We start from the raw sequence: 18,404 nt of genomic DNA on the forward strand, positions 1-18,404 counted from the left end.
AATTATGAAGCATCCACTCTAGTGATGTGCTAATGAGGTCACACACACACACACACACACACGCACACACACACACACACACACACACACACACACACACACACACACACACACACACACACACACACGCACACACACACACACACACACACACACACACACACACACACACACACACACACACACACACACATGCAGAAAAAGGAAGTTGCATATACCACAAACCTAAGGTGACAGAAGGAGGAGTGTGGAGTATCACACACACACACACACACACTCGCACACATATGGCAAGTTACCTTTCAGGAAGAGACTTAAGTGTGTGTGTGTGTGTGTGTGTGTGTGTGTGTGTGTGTGTGTTTGTCTCCTAGGAGAAGTTCACTCAGGTGGACATTTTGATTCTCATGACAGCTGCTGTGTGTCATGATCTGGATCACCCCGGATACAACAACACGTAAGACACACACACACACACACACACACACACACCATTTGACAGATCAGCAGGAATTGTTAATGACAGACATTTTCCATCATTCCTTCCTTCTTTCCAACCCTCCTCCCTTCCTTGCATCCTCCCTTCCTCTTTTTCTTTCCCTCTTTCACCTCTTTCTCCCTGTATTTTTTCCGCTTTTTTGCCATTTCTCCCTCCATCCTTCCTTAACTACATCCTCCCCTCCTCCTTTTCTCCCTCTCTTCCTTACTTGTATTCTCTTTTTATTTCCCCTCCCTCTCATCTTCCTTCTCTGCACTTTCTTTCGTCTCCATTCATCCTTTGTTTCTTTCCTTCCTCTCCTCTTCTAACCTTGCCTTCCTGCATCCTCTCTTCCTCTCATGCTTCCCACCCTTCCTTTGTCTCTCCCTTTTCTTCATTTCTCCTCACTTCTTTCATCTCTGCACCCTTCTTTTCCTTGCTCTTTTTCTTCCCTCTTCTCCTCCACTCCTCTTTCCCTCCCTCTCTTCCTCCCTCTTTCTCTCTCGCAGGTACCAGATCAATGCCAGGACGGAGCTCGCTGTGCGCTACAACGACATCTCCCCCCTGGAGAACCACCACTGCGCCGTGGCCTTCCAGATCTTCTCCCAGCCCGACTGCAACATCTTCTCCAACTTCGACCCCGAGGCCTTCAAGCAGATACGCCAGGTAGGGCTGCGTGTGTGTGTGTGTGTGTGTGTTTCTGTGCATTATTAGTTGCCGTACATAGCAGTAGTAGCACTGAAAGATATTCCAAAAGCTTCAAAATGTTAACAAGGAAATCCAGTTTTCCATTTTTTTTTATTTATTTGAGGACATCAATTATGTTTGGTATCCTAAAAGATGAATCAACATAACCACAAAATGCTGCACTGTATTATAAAATGTGCTTTTATTAAGAAAAGTATTGTTTTAGAGTAAATCTGAAGTAGACACTTTTTGAGTAAACAGAAGAAGAAGTGGGTTTGTGAGCATAAGCAGTGATGGTCGGATAGACAAAGAAAAAAGTGCCAAAACTCCATCAACAGGAAATCCAAGGGGAGAGAGGTCACAGTCCCGCCCACACTGTTTGATTGACAGGCGATCAGTGCAGAAACAGCACTCAAAATATTGGCCAAATTTAAAAAACGATAAAAGAGAGAGAAACAAAAAGGTGTTGTTATAAAGTGAGGTGGTGTTAAGGTGCCTGAGGCTTGGCTCAGCGTCACATCATGTCAGGCATTGTGTGTGTGTGTGTGTGTGTGTGTGTGTGTACTGATATGCTGCTGTTTCACCTGCTGTGTGTCAGGGCACCATCACACTGATCCTGGCCACAGACATGGCGCGTCACGGCGAGATCCTGGACTCCTTCAAGCAGAAAGTCGACTGCTTTGACTACACAGACGAGGAGCACGTCACTTGTGTAAGGACGCTTCATCAGCTGTCACACAGGCTCTGCACTGATCACTCCTATTGCTGCATTTCTGAATCAAATCACTTGTTCTTTCCCCCTACACATGTAGCAGCACTTGGAAAAGAGGTTGTATTTCAGTGTTTTATTTTGATGCTGTGTTTGCATATTTTTGATGCTATAACCTTTGCTGTAAAATATAGTTAAAACTTTACAGTAACCTCCTCCTGTGTATCAGCATGTGAAATGGTGTTTTAAGTCCACAATAACACAGCAAAAACCAATAAAAAATCTTCCTGATATATAATGTACATGCAAGTGTTCAACAACACATTCATATTTGCAGAGTGTGTGGTTGCACTACTGTAAGAAGTGTATGGGAAAGCCTCATTCTGTACTTGTGCAGTTTTACTGTGTGGGTGAAATACTTTCCATTAAGTTTATTCACAGTTAAATGGACTTATGGAATTTAATCACCCATGTTGACCATGAGCTTTGTGATATCTCCTGCTGCTCTCTCGTTACACAGGCATAAGACCCTTTCAAATTAAATGAAAATTTGAATGGCTCATTAGCTTTGTAGCAGGAGTGTCAGTTGACTAAACATTGAGAAATGGCAAAGTTGCCATGAAAACTTCTGAAAACAGCTTATTTTCAATATAATGCATCACTGGTGACTGAAAAGACATCATTATTTGGTCACATGTGATGAATTATTACAGTAGATGTGGCTTAGGGGGAGGCGTTGACCCTCATGTGAAAATAGCTGCCAACATTTCTGTTCAATGTTGCTTCATTTTGGTTCACCTTTCTGATGCTACAAACTGCTAGACTGAATTGGAACCCACTGTGGCTAAGTTACAGCAAGGGCCTCACTCGTTTACTGGATGCATGACATTCCCCTCCTTTCCTCTCCTCTGGTGGTGACCTTTGCCCTCTGACCCTGTGTGCTCTGTAGCTGAAGATGGTGCTCATCAAGTGCTGCGACATCTCCAACGAGGTGCGGCCCATGGAGGTGGCAGAGCCCTGGGTGGACTGCCTGCTGGAGGAATATTTCATGCAGGTATTCTTTCAAAGCCAATATGGATGAAACCATTTTCATGACAAAAATATCCTTTTTGTATAAACCAGAATAAGCATTATTATTTGTTATGCCGACCTTTCGGGGTTTGTGGAAGATACCCTAAGTACTGAAAACTTTGCAGTAATTAAGGATTTTTTTTTTTTTTTAAATCAGATTGTGCTTTATTTTGTAGTTTTATAGCCTAGTTTGACCATTAATTAGACACCGAAAATGTTATCGTCTGTTTTTCAGAGCGACAGAGAGAAGGCTGAGGGCCTGCCTGTGGCTCCCTTCATGGACAGAGAAAAGGTCACCAAGCCCACCGCTCAGATAGGCTTCATCAAGTTCGTCCTCATCCCCATGTTTGAGACTGTAATGAAGGTGAGTGTGGCTGATGATGATGATGCCTTCAGTGATACTGGTGAAAATGTTGATGTTGAAATTGGTGGTGAACAGGATAATGGTGACACTTTTGATGAAGGTGATAGTTGTGTCATTTTAGTTAAAATTTGGCAGTTAAAACGTATGATGGTAATGATGAGTTAGTCTGGTTCAGCTCATTCAATTAAAATTCACTGCTCTCGACTTCGACTTAAGAGATTTGTCTTCAAAGTGATGTATCCAACCTTTGCACATCTCACTTACAGAATGAATTTTGAATTTTTATTCCAGTTGTCCAAAATGTATATAATGCAGTTAAGCTCATGGGATAATGCAAGTGTGGTCATATGGATGACCAAAAATGATAAAAATCTGTTATGCTATCAAAGATGAGGTGATGCAGAGCTGGGGGTGATGATGATGCTTTGTGTGTGTGTATGTGTGTGTGTGTGTGTGTGTGCAGTAGCTGTTCCCTCAGATTGAGGAGGTGATGGTGCAGCCACTCCGAGAGTCAAGAGACAGATATGAAGAACTCAAACAGATTGATGACGCCATGAATGAGGTTAGAGGGTTTTGTATGAATGCATGTATGTCTGTTTGACTGATACTGGAGTGAACTGTGGTTGATACCTAACAAGCGACGTTTCCTTCAGGTGCAGAAGAAGAAAAGTGAGAACTTGACCATGGGAGGGAAGAAGAAGTAGCAGAAAGCTTTAAACAGGTAAGCTACAGCACAGGTTTCCAGTTTCTCTTGTCATTGAACTTTAATTGTATTCATATTAATTGACAGAACCTCATGACTTTTGTTTGCATGACATTGTTTGTGTGTGTGTTTCAGCACCAGTGAGAGTAAAGCCTAAGAGTGCATCAGTGTGATGAAAAGTGAACAGGAGCTATCAGGCAGGTCCGGCCTCTCCATCACCGTGCTCTCTTCACCTCAGCCTGTCAGAGCGGACGACCGACAGGATTGTGAATTTGGGAAATCCTGGGAGGTTCCTTTTGCGCCTGGCAGGACCAACCTGCCACAGAAAAGTCATGGAGTGGGTCTGAGATAGCGGGTTCCAGGAGGCGCTTTGAACTACTGATGGACTCACACAAGGACCAGGGCGGACCACCCAAAGCCTTTTTCAGGGAGTGTCAACATTTGTACAGCACAGACTACTTCAGTGAGATCTTTAGATATGTTATATCTTGTGTTGTTGTTTTTTATTTTACATGTGTTGGGTTGTTTTTTACAGACTGTACAGATTTTTAGTAACCTTTTTTCTTTACTACAAAAATAAAAGGTTTACTTTAATTACAAAATCTAGTCCGGACTGTTTTGTCTTTGCATAATTGTTACCTAAATTGTGAAGTGAAAAATATACATTTAAAAAGTACTGAAAAAAGGAAGTCATGCCAGTTTCTAAGGCATGACAATTCAATTTGCAATGACTTTTCATAACCAGTGTTCATAATTTACAAGGTCAGCTAATTAATAAGATGGGCACACAGTTAGTTGGAGCACTAAACCTACTATTATTGTCCTCCTTGCTCACCTCTTGCCCTTTCTGCTGGACTTCAGTCCAACATTACTAAGCCAGAAAACTGGCTCCAGATTTGTTCCAGTCCAAGTGTTTTTGTCTTATTTCAGTGTCTGAGGGTCAGTGTTTTGGTTGCATAATGTTTAGGAAACATGCTGAACCTCGATATTGCTCCACTACTTGTTTGCTTTGCGCATTCCCAACAACAACAGCAACTCCTAATGTTTGTGGACACTCACCCTCACCCTCTGAACTTCTCCTACCCCATCTGACAGGAAGCTGCTCATGGCAAGTTTCTCATGCAAAACACTGATAATCATCAAATGAAGGCAAGTCACATTGATGTTTAGGCTGCTACAAAGACATCTGGCTCCATGGAAGGAGGAACTATTCTGAAAACCCCAAAAAACAACAACAAAGGGTGTGTGTCTGTGTGCGCTTAACATGTTCCACCTGGCCATCTCTCTCTCACACACATTCATAGACAGTTAAAAGGAACTGGAAGCCCGCTGCTGGGACAGGGCAGGAATGAGTCGATTTGTGATTCTAAGGAAGTGACATGTTGAAAATTGACAAGAGGGCAGCATGAGGAATGGTCCACAAAAACACAGTGTTGAGGCTGCATGACTGATGACTGGTCAGATGTTAAAGTGGACAAATGTTGAGCCCCGAACATCCAGTGACATACGGTAGATTTTCAGTAAAAAAAAACACGACAGCGGCAGCTCAGTTTTATATGGTGGCCACATTTTTTGTTAAATATCAAACATAATTTCCTGTAAAAAAAAAAAAAAAAAAAAAAAAAAGAAAAAAAAAGAAAGAAAGAAAGAAAAAAGAAAAAACATTGACACAAGATGAGTCAAATCACAGATAGCTCCATGTTCTTCATCAATGCACACTTTCAACTCAGAGTGAGCCCAAACTATGATATAAAATAATTACTAAATAATGTGACTGTTTCCTAAACTGTTGGTTCAGGTTGATGACTGTGCGTCTGCGTCTGCTTCTGCCTCGTCCTGCTTGGCCTTTTTGCTGGCGGCCCCGTTGGCAGCCTTGGCTCTGCTGCCTGCAGGCCTCTTGTTTCCCTGCTGCTTCTGCTGCTCCAGCCTCTGCTGCTTCTTCTGCATGTACGACGCCATGTTGTCGAAGTTGACTTTGTAGAGGTGCTGGAAGCGGCTCTCGGCTCCGGCGGCGCCTGTCAGGAGAACAGACAGTAGGAGGGTTGGGAACAGTTAGCCAAGGGTGACGGCTCACCTCCATTCACTGTTTATGAGAGCTGAGTAAAAGTGCACCCTACCGCAAGTTTAAAGAGGCAGTTCACCCCAAAAAAGATATTTTCACACTTCTTCCAATCTGCTGTGATCTTCCCCTTCTCCCTTCACCCTAATACAGTGGAGCTAAATGGATATTGTATTGGGGTGAAGGGAGACAGACTAAATCACACAGAAACATTCTGGATGAGGAGACTGCACTATGAGTTAAGTGGCAAAGTATATTTTTGGGGAGTGAACTATTTCTTTAATAGAATGCACAAATAACTTATGTCACCCAAACACAAAATACAGGATCAGTGTGATGGTTCCCTGACACACTGTGGGTGAAACAGCAGCGTATCAGCACACACACACACACACACACACACACACACCCTGACATGATGTGAGTTAAATGGGTTCTCAGATTTTCCTGGCCATTAATGTTTTTCCTTGTTGTGCTTTGTTTGTTAAAGTGACAACTATTTCATTTTGGTCCCTACACTGTCTACTGTTAAATTATTGATGTTAAATTTTTTTTTTTTTTTTTGCTTGTAACACAGCTAACACATCTTAATTATTTCTACGAAGTTTTAGGGCTGGACAATCTAGTTTAAAAAATCATAATGCGATTAATTTTCCAGATATTGCAATTGCGATATGATTCACGATTTTGGCAGGAGTGATCATTTTTGCATTATAATTTCACTTTCACTGAAACAGCTGTTAAAATGATGATGGCGTGATTTTGTTTCTGGGGTCTTGACAAAAAACAAACATGTTTTCTTTGATCTGGAAAATACAATGTGTAAGCCAAGGCATCTCTATAGCACCACAATACTTAATTTACAACAATGTTTTGTCACACATTTCACCTCTATCAAAAAATTACAGCTCCTGCAATTTGGATATTGCACTTGGCCTTATTGCCATTTCAAACAAAATGATTACTTGTTCAGCCCTGCTAAGTGTGCAGTTGAAAAGCTTCAAAATGCATGTAAAGCATTTAGGACAAAATGCTACCAGTGATATTTTACTCAGTTTCATAAAATACTGAGATAAATGTCAAAATGTTCATGTGAATGTCAAGACCTCAGTTCAGAATTAAAGGTTTGACATTTGATTTATTCAGTTCATGTGCTTTTCCTACTTTAAACAAGTCCAAGTAGCAAAAAAAGTCACCTTTGATAAATACAAATCCAGCCCAGTGCCAATCAAACAATCTAGTCAGAGCATACATTGGTGGAAAAAATAACAATGAACTAAAGGCTATTTGAATAAAACGAAGGCCTGCGCCCTGTGTTAACCAGCAGCAGAGCGGTTGTGGCAGAAGAAGGGTGGGGGCTGGAGAGAGCGAGGCTGACTGACACCTCCAGTTATTTCTGCTCTTTAGAGAGTGCGAGTGGGAAGGTGATGAGAGGTGGAGGATGCAGAGGATGCATTGATGAGAGGTCAAAAGGTCACATGGAGGAGTGAGTGTGTTTGTGTGTGAGAGAAAGAAGAGCGTGATGACTCACCCTTAAGTGTCTCCCAATGTGGCCTGAGGGCTTCAGTCACTCTGGTCGTTTCAGGGCTCTCAGCGTCAAGCTGCACAGAGAACAAGAGCCCCAAAAAACAGCCTAAACTGAATAAATAATTGTGTGTGCACATGCATTTAAACACACTGTCTGTGCATACCATGGCATTTTGGACTGCAGAACTGTTCTCACGCTGTCATCAAGCGTTAAATATGAGTTGTTTTTCAGAACTTTTCATTAACTTTTCATGACAAATAATTTTTTAGTATGTGTATGGTAACTCTAAAGTTACACAATTCAAATTCTATCTCTGCGGGCACTAACCTCTGTCTATATTTTGCCTTCATTCTTTTATTATATAAAAGCTATCTGTAGACATTCGAGCTCAGATGTATACGTTGTTCTATAAGCATAAAATGCCTCTGAGAAACCAGTTTCATGCTAATCTGGGAGTGTGTGTAAGTCAGCAGAATGATTAAAGGCTAAAACTGCTGCATTAATTAAATGTCTAAAGAAATGTCTAAACTCATTACCTCCCAGCAGTCCTGTGTGTATGTGTAAATCTGAACCGGAGTGTCACCGGAGCCCATCAGCACCCAGAGTCGGCCTTGGAGATCAAAGGTCACATCCAGGGGACAGTGGGGGAGGGTCAGTTTGCTGCACGGCACCAGCCTCTCTTCAGCCTCCTTCCTCAGACCAAAAAGCTGCACTGTGGGCACTCTGGAGGTCCAAGGGAAACATTTCAGTGATTAGTTCACCAACTGGTTGAGACTTCAGTGTTTGAAGAGAGAAAATGGAAAAACACTTGGTTGTTCATTCCAGTCAGTGAAGAAATTGTCATCAAAGCAGCCAGATCTTAGGCAGATGTGGTGCATAAAAAGGCAGCTGGCAAATTAAGTTCACTCCCAGTCTAAAACAGGTGATCAGTCTAATCCAACAGTTGTGCAAATAATTTCCTGAAGTACTTACTGAATCAAATACAGATTCAAGAATGCAAAAGGTGAATGCAAAACTTTTTACACATAATATTTTTATCTGGCAGCTTCGTATGTGATACTAGTTCCATTTGGACTGATGTTGTATTGTCACCTTTGTCAGCCTTGACAATCTCTGCTCCTCTATTCTTCTGCCCTTCAGTTGCCACCTACATACTGTAGGTGGCAACCGAACTCCCTACTGACAACAGTAAACATATAAACATAACAGTAAACATATAACATACATTGTTGCAGTCTGCTTTAAACTGGCTCAGGTTTCACTGCTGGGCACAAGTTAGAAACTGCACCCAGTGATGGAGGGCCATTCACACAAACTTGGAGTTGGGAAACTTGGCATTACAATCACACTGTGATTGTAGGGTCTGTGATGTGAACATGTAAAAATTGTACCCAGCAACTCATTCATTACTCCAACAGAAAAAAGCTGTTTTCTATATCTATTATGTATTATTTATTTTAATTTGAATCATTTTTACATTTCTTTTCCAGACACCCCTCCTTCAAGGCCATTGGTTACAATGACTCCCTTTAAAACATTTTTCAACCTAGATTCTATTTTCCCATTCCCCTCAAACATACACATCCTGGGTTCCAATTTGAGCCAAGGCCATTTGCTGCATGTCATCCCCTCTCTGCCCTGCATTTCTAATCTCTCTCTACCATCACTATCAAATAAGGCAGAAATACCAAAAAAATATAGATATTTAAAAAAGTATACTTAATAGAGATGTTCACTTGAGATATGTACATAGTTAATTTTCAGTTTATCCATCACCTGACAAGTCTCGCTCTTTATTTTGCACTTTACAGAGAAAAGTATCTCGCAGCTGAAGTCAAGGCAAAGGTCGCATCAGAACTGTTACAAACCTGACTCAGACCACTTTCAGCAACTTTTTTCCATGAAATGTCTCATTACCAAGTCAGCAATCACACTAAGCACTTTTCAGGTCAACTTTTTGGTGTCCATTACCCTTAATGAGACTATATGGGACAGTCATCAACCATGGTGACACGCATGCAGCACTACAGTGAAGCAACTGATGAAATTTTAGTCTATTCTTTGATTTTAGCTGCTGGAAAAAAAAGGATCTTGGAGTAGAAGAACCACTGACATGCATGAGTCGACAGTGAGCGCTGAATTTGTATTTGTAGATACACAGTCCACTGTACATCATGTGCCTGTCAGTGTCAGTGCTGTCAGAATGGAGTGTACATCAGTGAAGATTGTCCACCCAGATTTCATCTACCAAGATGCAGTGTTTCAAAACTCTTCCTAAAATCCTCCAGGATGAAAGTCATCTGATTGGAATAAACCTGAAAATCGAGTATTTCAAGACAGACTCAAAGGAGAAGTTTGTGGTCTTTAAAATTTTAACCTGGATTAATCCAATCCATACATGAATCAGGATTACATGTTATTTTTCAAAACTCAAGACAAACAGCTGGATAAATTTAATACAAAAAATTGCTAGCACTACCACTGAAACCTTATGGAGGAGCTGGACCAGAATTTATTTCTCAAATCATCATTTATCATCTTATCAACGATTTGTTATCAAAAATGTCTGCAGATGGAGAATGAAAGTATCCTGGTAGCTCAATAATGATCATTAATTTCTCTTTGATTACCAAATTAGTAATTATGTGTCCAGCAGATGGCTACATAGAGGGGCGATTTGATCTTGTGATATCCAGATTAGCATTATCCAATCTGGTAAATGTGTTGAAAAACTACGTCAAAATCAATGAGAACATTTGGATCCAGGAAAGATAAAAATGGGTTCTAACTGTCCAGACCATTCTATTAAAAATTTTAGATTAAAAGTTTTGAAAATATTTCCCCTGGTGAATAAGGTGACAGGAGCCTGCTCTGACAGCGGATACTGACCTCTCACACTGCACAGCTATGTGGCGTCCGTCGGGGGAGCAGGCGATCCGGCACACAGTGGGCTTCTGGAAAACACAACAGACACACAGATGTAGGTGTGGTGTCATCACAGGTGTTAAAATGAAAGCCAGTCTGTTGTCACCTCCATCCAGTGTATGTTAGCATAAAGAAGAATAATTAAAAAAAGAAAAAAAGCATAAGCATAATGAGGGTAAAGAATGGCCTCTTACAGAGTCAACAAATCACACTTCATGGATCGTCTTGTAAGTTGGTGTATGCTTTATCAAGAGTGACCGAATCTTTGAAGTGCAAATATAGAGACACATGTAAGATGGTGAAAACATCTTGCTACAAGTTTGTCAATGACAGGCTTGCTCTTTTCTGCTCTTTGAACAAGGGGCTGAATTTACGAGCTAGTGAAGAGCTCCATCAGAGCACAGCTGATGTTGCCATAATAAGCTCCTGAAGAATGTCACTGTAAAGAGGACATCTGTCCATACAGACACTAGTGAGCAGCCCAAGGAGACTTTCCAGAACCAGGGATGATGAGAGTAGAGGAAACCATTTGAAAATGTAACTTCAACCAAACTTAGTTTTTTTTTTTTTTTTGTCATTTTATAGGTTTTCTAATTTTTTTGGTGTTTTCCATGACTTTAAAACAAGTTTATAAGTTTCCAGGATTTCCTGGTTTTCTAGGACGCTTTGGAACCCTGCAGTATTTTGAAGAGGTGAAAGGTCTGCCTAAATTAATTTTTCTTAGTCTGGATTTCAGTGGAGGCTTTCCTTTGATGGTTTAAATGCTGTTGTAACACAATTCTGTCAGTAAAAAAAACTTTTGGGATGTAAAACATCCAAATCTGACAGTTGAATACTGGCACCTCCAGTAAAAAATTCTGGAATCATAAAGCATAAAGACATAAAGGCTTTTGTCTGTTGGCAGTACAGTTGTGGTGCAAACATGTTTACCTTGTGTGGCTCAGACTCAGAGGTTGGTGCATCTCCAGGCTCTCTGAGGTCGCAGCTCTGCAGCTTACGACCAGACTCACATTCCCACAGCTTCATGGTCCCATCCTGACACAGACACACGTCACATTAGTTGTTGACATACTGCCTGATCCTTCCTCTTCCCTGATGATGTGTTCAGTATTATTTATGCAAACTGTTTTCTTGCTCGCTCCAATTGCCAACTGACCCCGGATGTGAAGGTTGTTCCTCACAGTGACAGATGCCAGAGCATGTATGGGATGATACCACACACTTAAAAACAGTAAAAAATACTCTAATGACATAAATCTCCACCACCAAATTCTAATCAGCTGGGCCCAGGGTAATTTGTCCACCAAATTTCAGCAAAATATGAACTCTTGCTACGCAACAGACAAATAGACGGGTGGATGAAAACATGACCTCCTTCCAATTTTGCTGATAGGGGTAAAACAGACCAAACATTTGGATACAGCCTAATACTATCAAATTGAGAATGTTCAGGGTATCTTTTTTTAGTTCGGTGTATGGATAAGGTGTGTGAGGGTGTATAAAAACAAACATACCCCTGATCCAGAGAGAAGCCACTGTGGATGTCCTGATGGGATCAGCAGAGCACTGACAAACCTGACAGAAGTGGGGAGAAAAGGGGGAGAGCTTATGACATATCAAACTTGATTTCTTCAGGGAGACCTGACTGAGCAAACATGCCTCGCATTCATCCAGTGCCATATATCCACACACTGAAGCTGCTTGGTACAAAAACAGTCTACTCTTGGACACTAGAGGAGATTCAGTGGAGCAGTTGGGTTTTAGCGGCCCTTCATAACACTTGTTGCAGAAGAAAGCAGCCTGGCTGGACCCAAATGTCAACACTCAGGAATAGCAGGCTCAGCCCTTGCAGACTTCAGTGTTAAGTGCAGTGACGTTAACTGTAGCAATTTGCATCATTATGTCAAGTCCACAAGGGCTCCAGGCTGTGAGGACACAAGAACTGCTAATTGGGAAGCACTTCAGACAACCCCGTGAAAACCTGCTCATATTTTTCCCTCAGTTCATTGAAAATCATTTGGTCATTGGATCCGGCACATTATAACATAGCCCACAAATCTCATATCAACAATAACTGATTAGGCCTTTTGTGCATGCGTGCGATATCAGCCTTAACTTAATCAATACACCTATGTGTAAAATGAAAATAATAATTAAAAAAAAACGTATATCAATAAGGATTTTCACCGTATGAATTGATTGATTGTAAAGCACTCTGTAACTTGGTTTTGAAAGGTGCTATATGAATAAAGTTATTATTAGTATTATCGTAAAGAAAAAGAAAACACTGTCACTGTCAGTGTTGTAAATTAAAGTTTTTTTCCTAAACCTGCATCCTTATCCTCTTCAGATTTCCCAGAATTAATTTCAATAATACCCTGCACCAATAATACCCTGCGCCATTAAGAACAAGCCTTTGAGTTTTCTCAGATGAGAAAAGCCAGAGACTGGCCCTCTACTCAAAATGTAACATGTCTTTTTGCTGTATTGCATTCAGGTCTATTAAGGACACTGTCAGTGAGGAAACTGGTCCATCTGTCTCTAGAATGCATTTGTCCCTGTTGGATTGTTCAACACTGATGCAAAATGGTGAGTCTAGAAAGAGGCCCTTGCTCTATGATTTTGAGGCAAATACACCAAAACCTGATGTTCACCATGAAGGCTTTTATATGGCAAAAAAAAAGAAAAGAAAAAAGAAAAAAAAACCTGCTATCACACTCCACTGTCTCTGCATTGCAAATATCTCATTTGGGCACTAAACTACAAGAGCAAAAAGCATCCAACACCACACAGGACAAGAAAAGCAGACACCAGTAACTGTTTTCAATAGCACTGCATTGTTTTAGCATGGATTTTTCCCTTTACGTTCAATCACTCACTCTCGATGTCCCAGGCAGAAGGACTGGATGTTGTAAGGCGACTTGTGGTGACTGACTCTGATCTTTTCATCGCGGTCTGCTGTGATGATGTACTTGTCGTTTGGTGTCATGGTCTGGAAGACAGCAGGGAGTAGTTACTCAAATGTACTGGCTTGTACACTACTTTAGTTGGTACTACACAAATATGTTTTATCAAGACTGGCTTCTTAGGACAAGAAGACACACACACACACACACACACACACACACACACACACACACACACACACACACACACACACACACAAATTCCTAATGTTGACACAGCCCAGGGGTCAGCACCATTAAATATTTTAGGATTGCTTAATGTAATATAATACAAGCTGATATTTTTCTATTATCTGTCAGTACAATTATATGATGCAGAAATACCCTTTATTGCCAAAAGTATTCACTCAAATATCCAAATCATTGAATTCAGGTGTTCCAATCACTTCCATGGCCACAGGTGTATAAAATCAAGCACCTAGGCATGCAGACTACTTCTACAAACATTTGTGAAAGAATGGGTCGCTCTCAGGAGCTCAGTGAATTCCAGCATGGTACCATGATAGGATGCCACCTGTGCAATAACTCCAGTCATGAAATTTCCTCACTAATAAATATTCCACAATCAACTGTTAGTGGTACTATAACAAAGTGGAAGTGATTGGGAATGGCAGCAACTCAGCCATGAAGTGGTAGTCCACGTAAAATCACAGAACAGGGTCAGTGGATGCTGAGGCACATTGTGCGCAGAGGTGGCCAACTTTCTGCAGAGTCAACAGCTACAGACCTCCAAACTTCATGTGATCTTCAGATTAGCTCAAGAGCAGTGTGTAGAGAGCTTCATGGAATGGGTTTCCATGGCCGAGCAGCTGCATCCAAGCGTTACATCACCAAGCGCAATGCTAAGCATCAGATCCAGCGGTGTAAAGCACGCTGCCACTGGACTCTAGAGCAGTGGAGACGTGTTCTCTGGAGTGATGAATCACGTTTCTCCATCTGGCAATCTGATGGACGAGTCTGGGTTTGGTGGTTGCCAGGAGAATGGTACTTGTCTGACTGCATTGTGCCAAGTGTAAAGTTTGGTGAAGGGGGGATTATGGTGTGGGGTTGTTTTTCGGGAGTTGGGCTCGGCCCCTTAGTTCCAGTGAAACTAAGGGGCACTCTTAATGCTTCAGCATACAAAGACATTTTGGACAATTTTATGCTCCGAGCTTTGTGGGAACAGTTTGGAGCGGGCCCCTTCCTGTTCCAACATGTCTGCGCACCAGTGCACAAAGCAAGGTCCAGAAAGACATGAATGAGCAAGTTTGGTGTGGAAGAACTTGACTGGCCTGCACAGAGTCCTGACCTTAACCCGATAGAACACCTTTGGGATGAATTAGAGCGGAGACTGAGAGCCAGGCCTTCTCGACCAACATCAGTGTGTGACCTCACCAATGCGCTTTTGGAAGAATGGTCAGAAATTCCCATAAACACAGCCTTCCTAGAAAAGTTGAAGCTGTTATAGCTGCAAAGGGTGGGCCGACATCATATTAAATCCTGTGGTTTAAGAATGGGATGTCACTCACATTCATATGCGTGTGAAGGCAGACGAGCGAATACTTTTGGCAATATAGTGTATATAGGAAATACAGTTCTCTTGTCTACAGTAATGATGAAAAGCATATGCCAATTAAAATCTATTAAAATGCAATCTGACACATACATTTTGGGGGGTGTCATGCATATGCAGCTTAGAACTCCTTACTATGGCCAGCAGCATGGATAGATGTCCCAGCTTCAGCTCCCCCTCTTTGTATGGTTCCACCACAGAGAAGGAGTAGACGTCTCCTGACTTGTCTGCCACCAGCACCTCCTCTTCCGCCTGACTGAACACCAGAGAGGTGCACCTCCTCACCACCCACCTGGCAAACCAGCACAAACACACACAGCTTTATAAATATAGCTGCACATCATCTCAATGACTAGCAGGTAAAACACTCCAACTATGAACTCTTTGCTTTGGATATATGGTGGGCAGTGCAGTACAATGTTTTTCTTTAAATAATGACAGCCATTACATAAGTCCCTCCACTCTCTATTTGTCTTGCTCTAGGAGATTTTCCAAACAATTCCCTTTCAGTGTAGAATAACAGCTGAGCTTTTCTGAATGTACTAAATGCAAAAGAATATAAAATGTAAAATTCTCTGACTTTACTTTGTCGAAAATGTTGAATTTCTGTGACCAATATAAACATGACATTTATTTCCTTGACCAAAATTTTAAACACACTTAAAATTCACTTTGCAAGCATTCAAAGCTTTATTTTTAGCAAAGTGAACTTAACATGAATGAAGCAGAAAAGATTTATTAGGTTTTATGCTTAGCTAATTGCTTGAGTCTAAAAAAATTTCTATGATATTACATGCATTGTCCCAAGAATTCACTATATTCCCCCAACATTCCTTGTTTGGAATAGACATAAGCTTGACAAGCAGAGATCTCAGAATCTGATGAAGTAAATGTTGAACTGTTGGACTGATCATCTTATTGATCCTTGGCAGATACACTTCAGCTAATTTGAGATATGAGGCACTAAAAATACACTACTACCAAGGTGGGGAAATTAACACCTGCAGGAAAATGTCAGTTCATCTTAGCAAGGGTAAAACATATCTGGTTACATACTCCTGCTAATTTGGCATATACGCAAACATCACTTGGAACTCCCTTTCTGCTTGCAAAGACTAAAGCCTCTTTCACATATACTTCCCAGTAAATTACTGCAAGCACCTTTCAGGCACTGCCAGTGATTTTCACTATTCACACATGCACCTACATTTTGTACCTTTTCACATATACCTTGGCAATGCTGGAATAGATGGGGCGAGGGACTTAAGACTTGGCTGTCTCATTACGCCACGCTCATGTCAAATTCTCATACACAACAGCGTCTCTTACTGTTCCAGATGCCCATTAATTTCATTCTCTGCACAGACAGAGAGGAGCTCCCTTATTTCTGAACCTGTCCAGTTTCCAGTCTTCATGAAAAAAAAGAAGATTGTGAAATGCAGTTATGAAAATCACCTGTGAGGCAAGGCAACCATACACAAAGTTGTGGATTCAAATACGTCATTGATGGAGTCTGGTGACTGGCTCGCTTGCTCCACATGACAGTATTTTAACCTTTACATGCCCTTCCCTGCAGTGTTACTGCTTTCATTCAAACAAAGCCTTACCGCCATTTTCTTTGTCATGTTACCTGGTCTTGAGGTGGGAAATTGGCAGTACAGGTGTCCCTGCATATCGATCCCTGCTCTCACTTAGGCATCACGCCATGCAGTAAGTGTTGTGAACAAGTCAGGGAAAGACTGCATTTGTGCAATGGGCTTTAAAAAATTGTAATGGCAGCTGGTCAAGTTTGAGAAGTATTAGATGTTGTAGCTGGTGGACACAACTTGATTTTTCCCCCTTCAGGTACCTTGTACTTATACACTGCCATGATGGCTGACAGCGGAAGAGAACCAGTCGCTTGGTGTCATCGGTCAGTGCCACCAGATTCCCAGATGGAGACACAGCGAAGGCCAGGATTTTGTCATTTCCTGCTTCCTCTGTAGCACCACCATCACTTAAAAAGAAGATATAAGAAGACACAACTTTTAGTCTTCAAGGTATGGTAGACAATCATTGTAGTCATCAGTGTTTACCCGTCTATCTGAAAATTTATCTTGTGCTCAAAACTACCAACACTTATGTCACACTTACTAGTTATGAAACTTAGGCTAGTTAAATTGATTTTATCCTTTAAATCTTTGCTTGACACTCTTCTTGTGGGCTGGCTTTTATGTGGTATGGTATATATTAATTTGTTTTTCAGTCTTTTATTTGTTGTTGTTTCCCCTGTGATCATTTTTTATTCAATTTTGTTTTATTCTGTTTTTCATGTGTAGGCTGTTTTTGAATATACGCTACATATGGAAATCTTATTATTATTACTACTAGTCATTGACCAGAGATAGCCTGCAGTTACACCACCAGAAACAGAGCAGCTAGTTTTCCAAAGGCAATGTGTCACCCTCATGAAAATGTTAAAACCCAAGCATTTATCTAACAGACACCTGGGCTCTCAGGAAAAGAGCAGAAACTATTTAGGCAACTTTTACCTTTTGTTGTCACTCCCTGTGTTCTTCGGCTTCTTTTCAGCTGTGGTGCAGTCGAACACAAATGCTTCTCTGAAACAACAAGCAAAGATAAGCTAATTTGTTTGATCACAGTTCCTGCAGTGTCAGTTCTCACATCTTAATTTCTTTTGATTTAACTTGTCATATCCAGTCACATACATATGGATATCTCGACAGTTCAGCCAAAAAGCCGTGCTTTCCCTAATGTTTATGCAATATTCAAACTCAAAGACCTGAAAATTACTCTTGCTTTCCCAGACTTTGCAGTCCTGTAGAAACCCTGTTTGTCTCTGCTGCCTAGCTAACACAGCTAGCTTATGTCAACAATCCAAAACCGCATGGGAAGAAAAAAAAATATCCTATAAACCAGTTCAGTCAACAACCTCAGTCCTCACCGACCTCGCTTGTTTGGTGTGAACTGCTATGAGTTTCGTGTCGCAGGTAGAAATAAACCATTCTCCACATGAACCAACAGCAACCATGGTTACTTCATTAGCCCTGTAGTGTGTACACTGCGACAGTCGCTCACATGGGCAGCGGGTTACGATTTTGGCGCATGTAATCCACGTCATCGCACATCCCAAAAGTACAGAATGTACACAGAGAGCAGATGAGCCTCTGGTAGAGAATACAAATGAATTTGTCATTTCGTGGAGATTTGTGTACGTTTCCGATGAACAATATGATAAAAATACGGAGTTGAGAGTTGTATACGAGCCATGAAAAAAGCCATGTTATTAGACTTATACTCAAAATATTTAATAAGAGAGCTAGCGGCAATAAACGTGCATGCACGAGTAAAAAACACAACCTATA

General features: G+C 41.2%; 2 protein-coding genes across 2 annotated transcripts in view; one reads left to right on the forward strand and one right to left on the reverse strand.

Annotated features, from left to right (window-relative positions):
* pde9aa (phosphodiesterase 9aa) overlaps positions 1–4,584 on the forward strand; it is a 34,037-nt gene extending 29,453 nt beyond the window's left edge. Inside the window, exons 12-19 of the mRNA XM_030080778.1 lie at positions 372–454; positions 985–1,141; positions 1,761–1,874; positions 2,821–2,925; positions 3,178–3,306; positions 3,773–3,868; positions 3,960–4,027; positions 4,145–4,584. Of these exons, the coding sequence (XP_029936638.1) occupies positions 372–454; positions 985–1,141; positions 1,761–1,874; positions 2,821–2,925; positions 3,178–3,306; positions 3,773–3,868; positions 3,960–4,010 (735 nt within the window). The 3' untranslated portion in view covers positions 4,011–4,027; positions 4,145–4,584. The remainder of the gene's footprint in view (positions 1–371; positions 455–984; positions 1,142–1,760; positions 1,875–2,820; positions 2,926–3,177; positions 3,307–3,772; positions 3,869–3,959; positions 4,028–4,144) is intronic.
* A 965-nt stretch (positions 4,585–5,549) lies between these two features.
* On the reverse strand, positions 5,550–18,146 carry LOC115379850 (tRNA (guanine-N(7)-)-methyltransferase non-catalytic subunit wdr4-like). Its single transcript, XM_030080779.1, has 11 exons — positions 17,988–18,146; positions 17,571–17,639; positions 16,889–17,035; positions 15,175–15,331; positions 13,401–13,513; positions 12,036–12,096; positions 11,452–11,556; positions 10,486–10,550; positions 8,133–8,319; positions 7,600–7,669; positions 5,550–6,024 (listed from the first exon to the last, which is right to left on the reverse strand). The coding sequence occupies exons 1-11, from the start codon at positions 18,068–18,070 to the stop codon at positions 5,804–5,806; spliced, it is 1,278 nt and encodes a 425-aa protein (XP_029936639.1). The 5' UTR covers positions 18,071–18,146; the 3' UTR covers positions 5,550–5,803.
* Positions 18,147–18,404: the final 258 nt, after the last annotated feature.

This window comes from Myripristis murdjan, chromosome 21, assembly GCF_902150065.1.
Source record: "Myripristis murdjan chromosome 21, fMyrMur1.1, whole genome shotgun sequence".
In the NCBI taxonomy this organism is placed as follows: Eukaryota; Metazoa; Chordata; class Actinopteri; order Holocentriformes; family Holocentridae; genus Myripristis; species Myripristis murdjan.

Excerpts from the sequence above, each read along its gene's own strand:
- LOC115379850 (XM_030080779.1), bottom strand. The coding sequence starts at position 18,070 with ATGGTTGCTGTTGGTTCATGTGGAGAATGGTTTATTTCTACCTGCGAC. Across the intron at positions 17,036-17,570 it reads ACAGGGAGTGACAACAAAAG|TGATGGTGGTGCTACAGAGG; the intron begins GTAAAAGTTGCC and ends CTTCTTTTTAAG. Across the intron at positions 11,557-12,035 it reads GGCTTCTCTCTGGATCAGGG|GATGGGACCATGAAGCTGTG; the intron begins GTATGTTTGTTT and ends TGTCTGTGTCAG.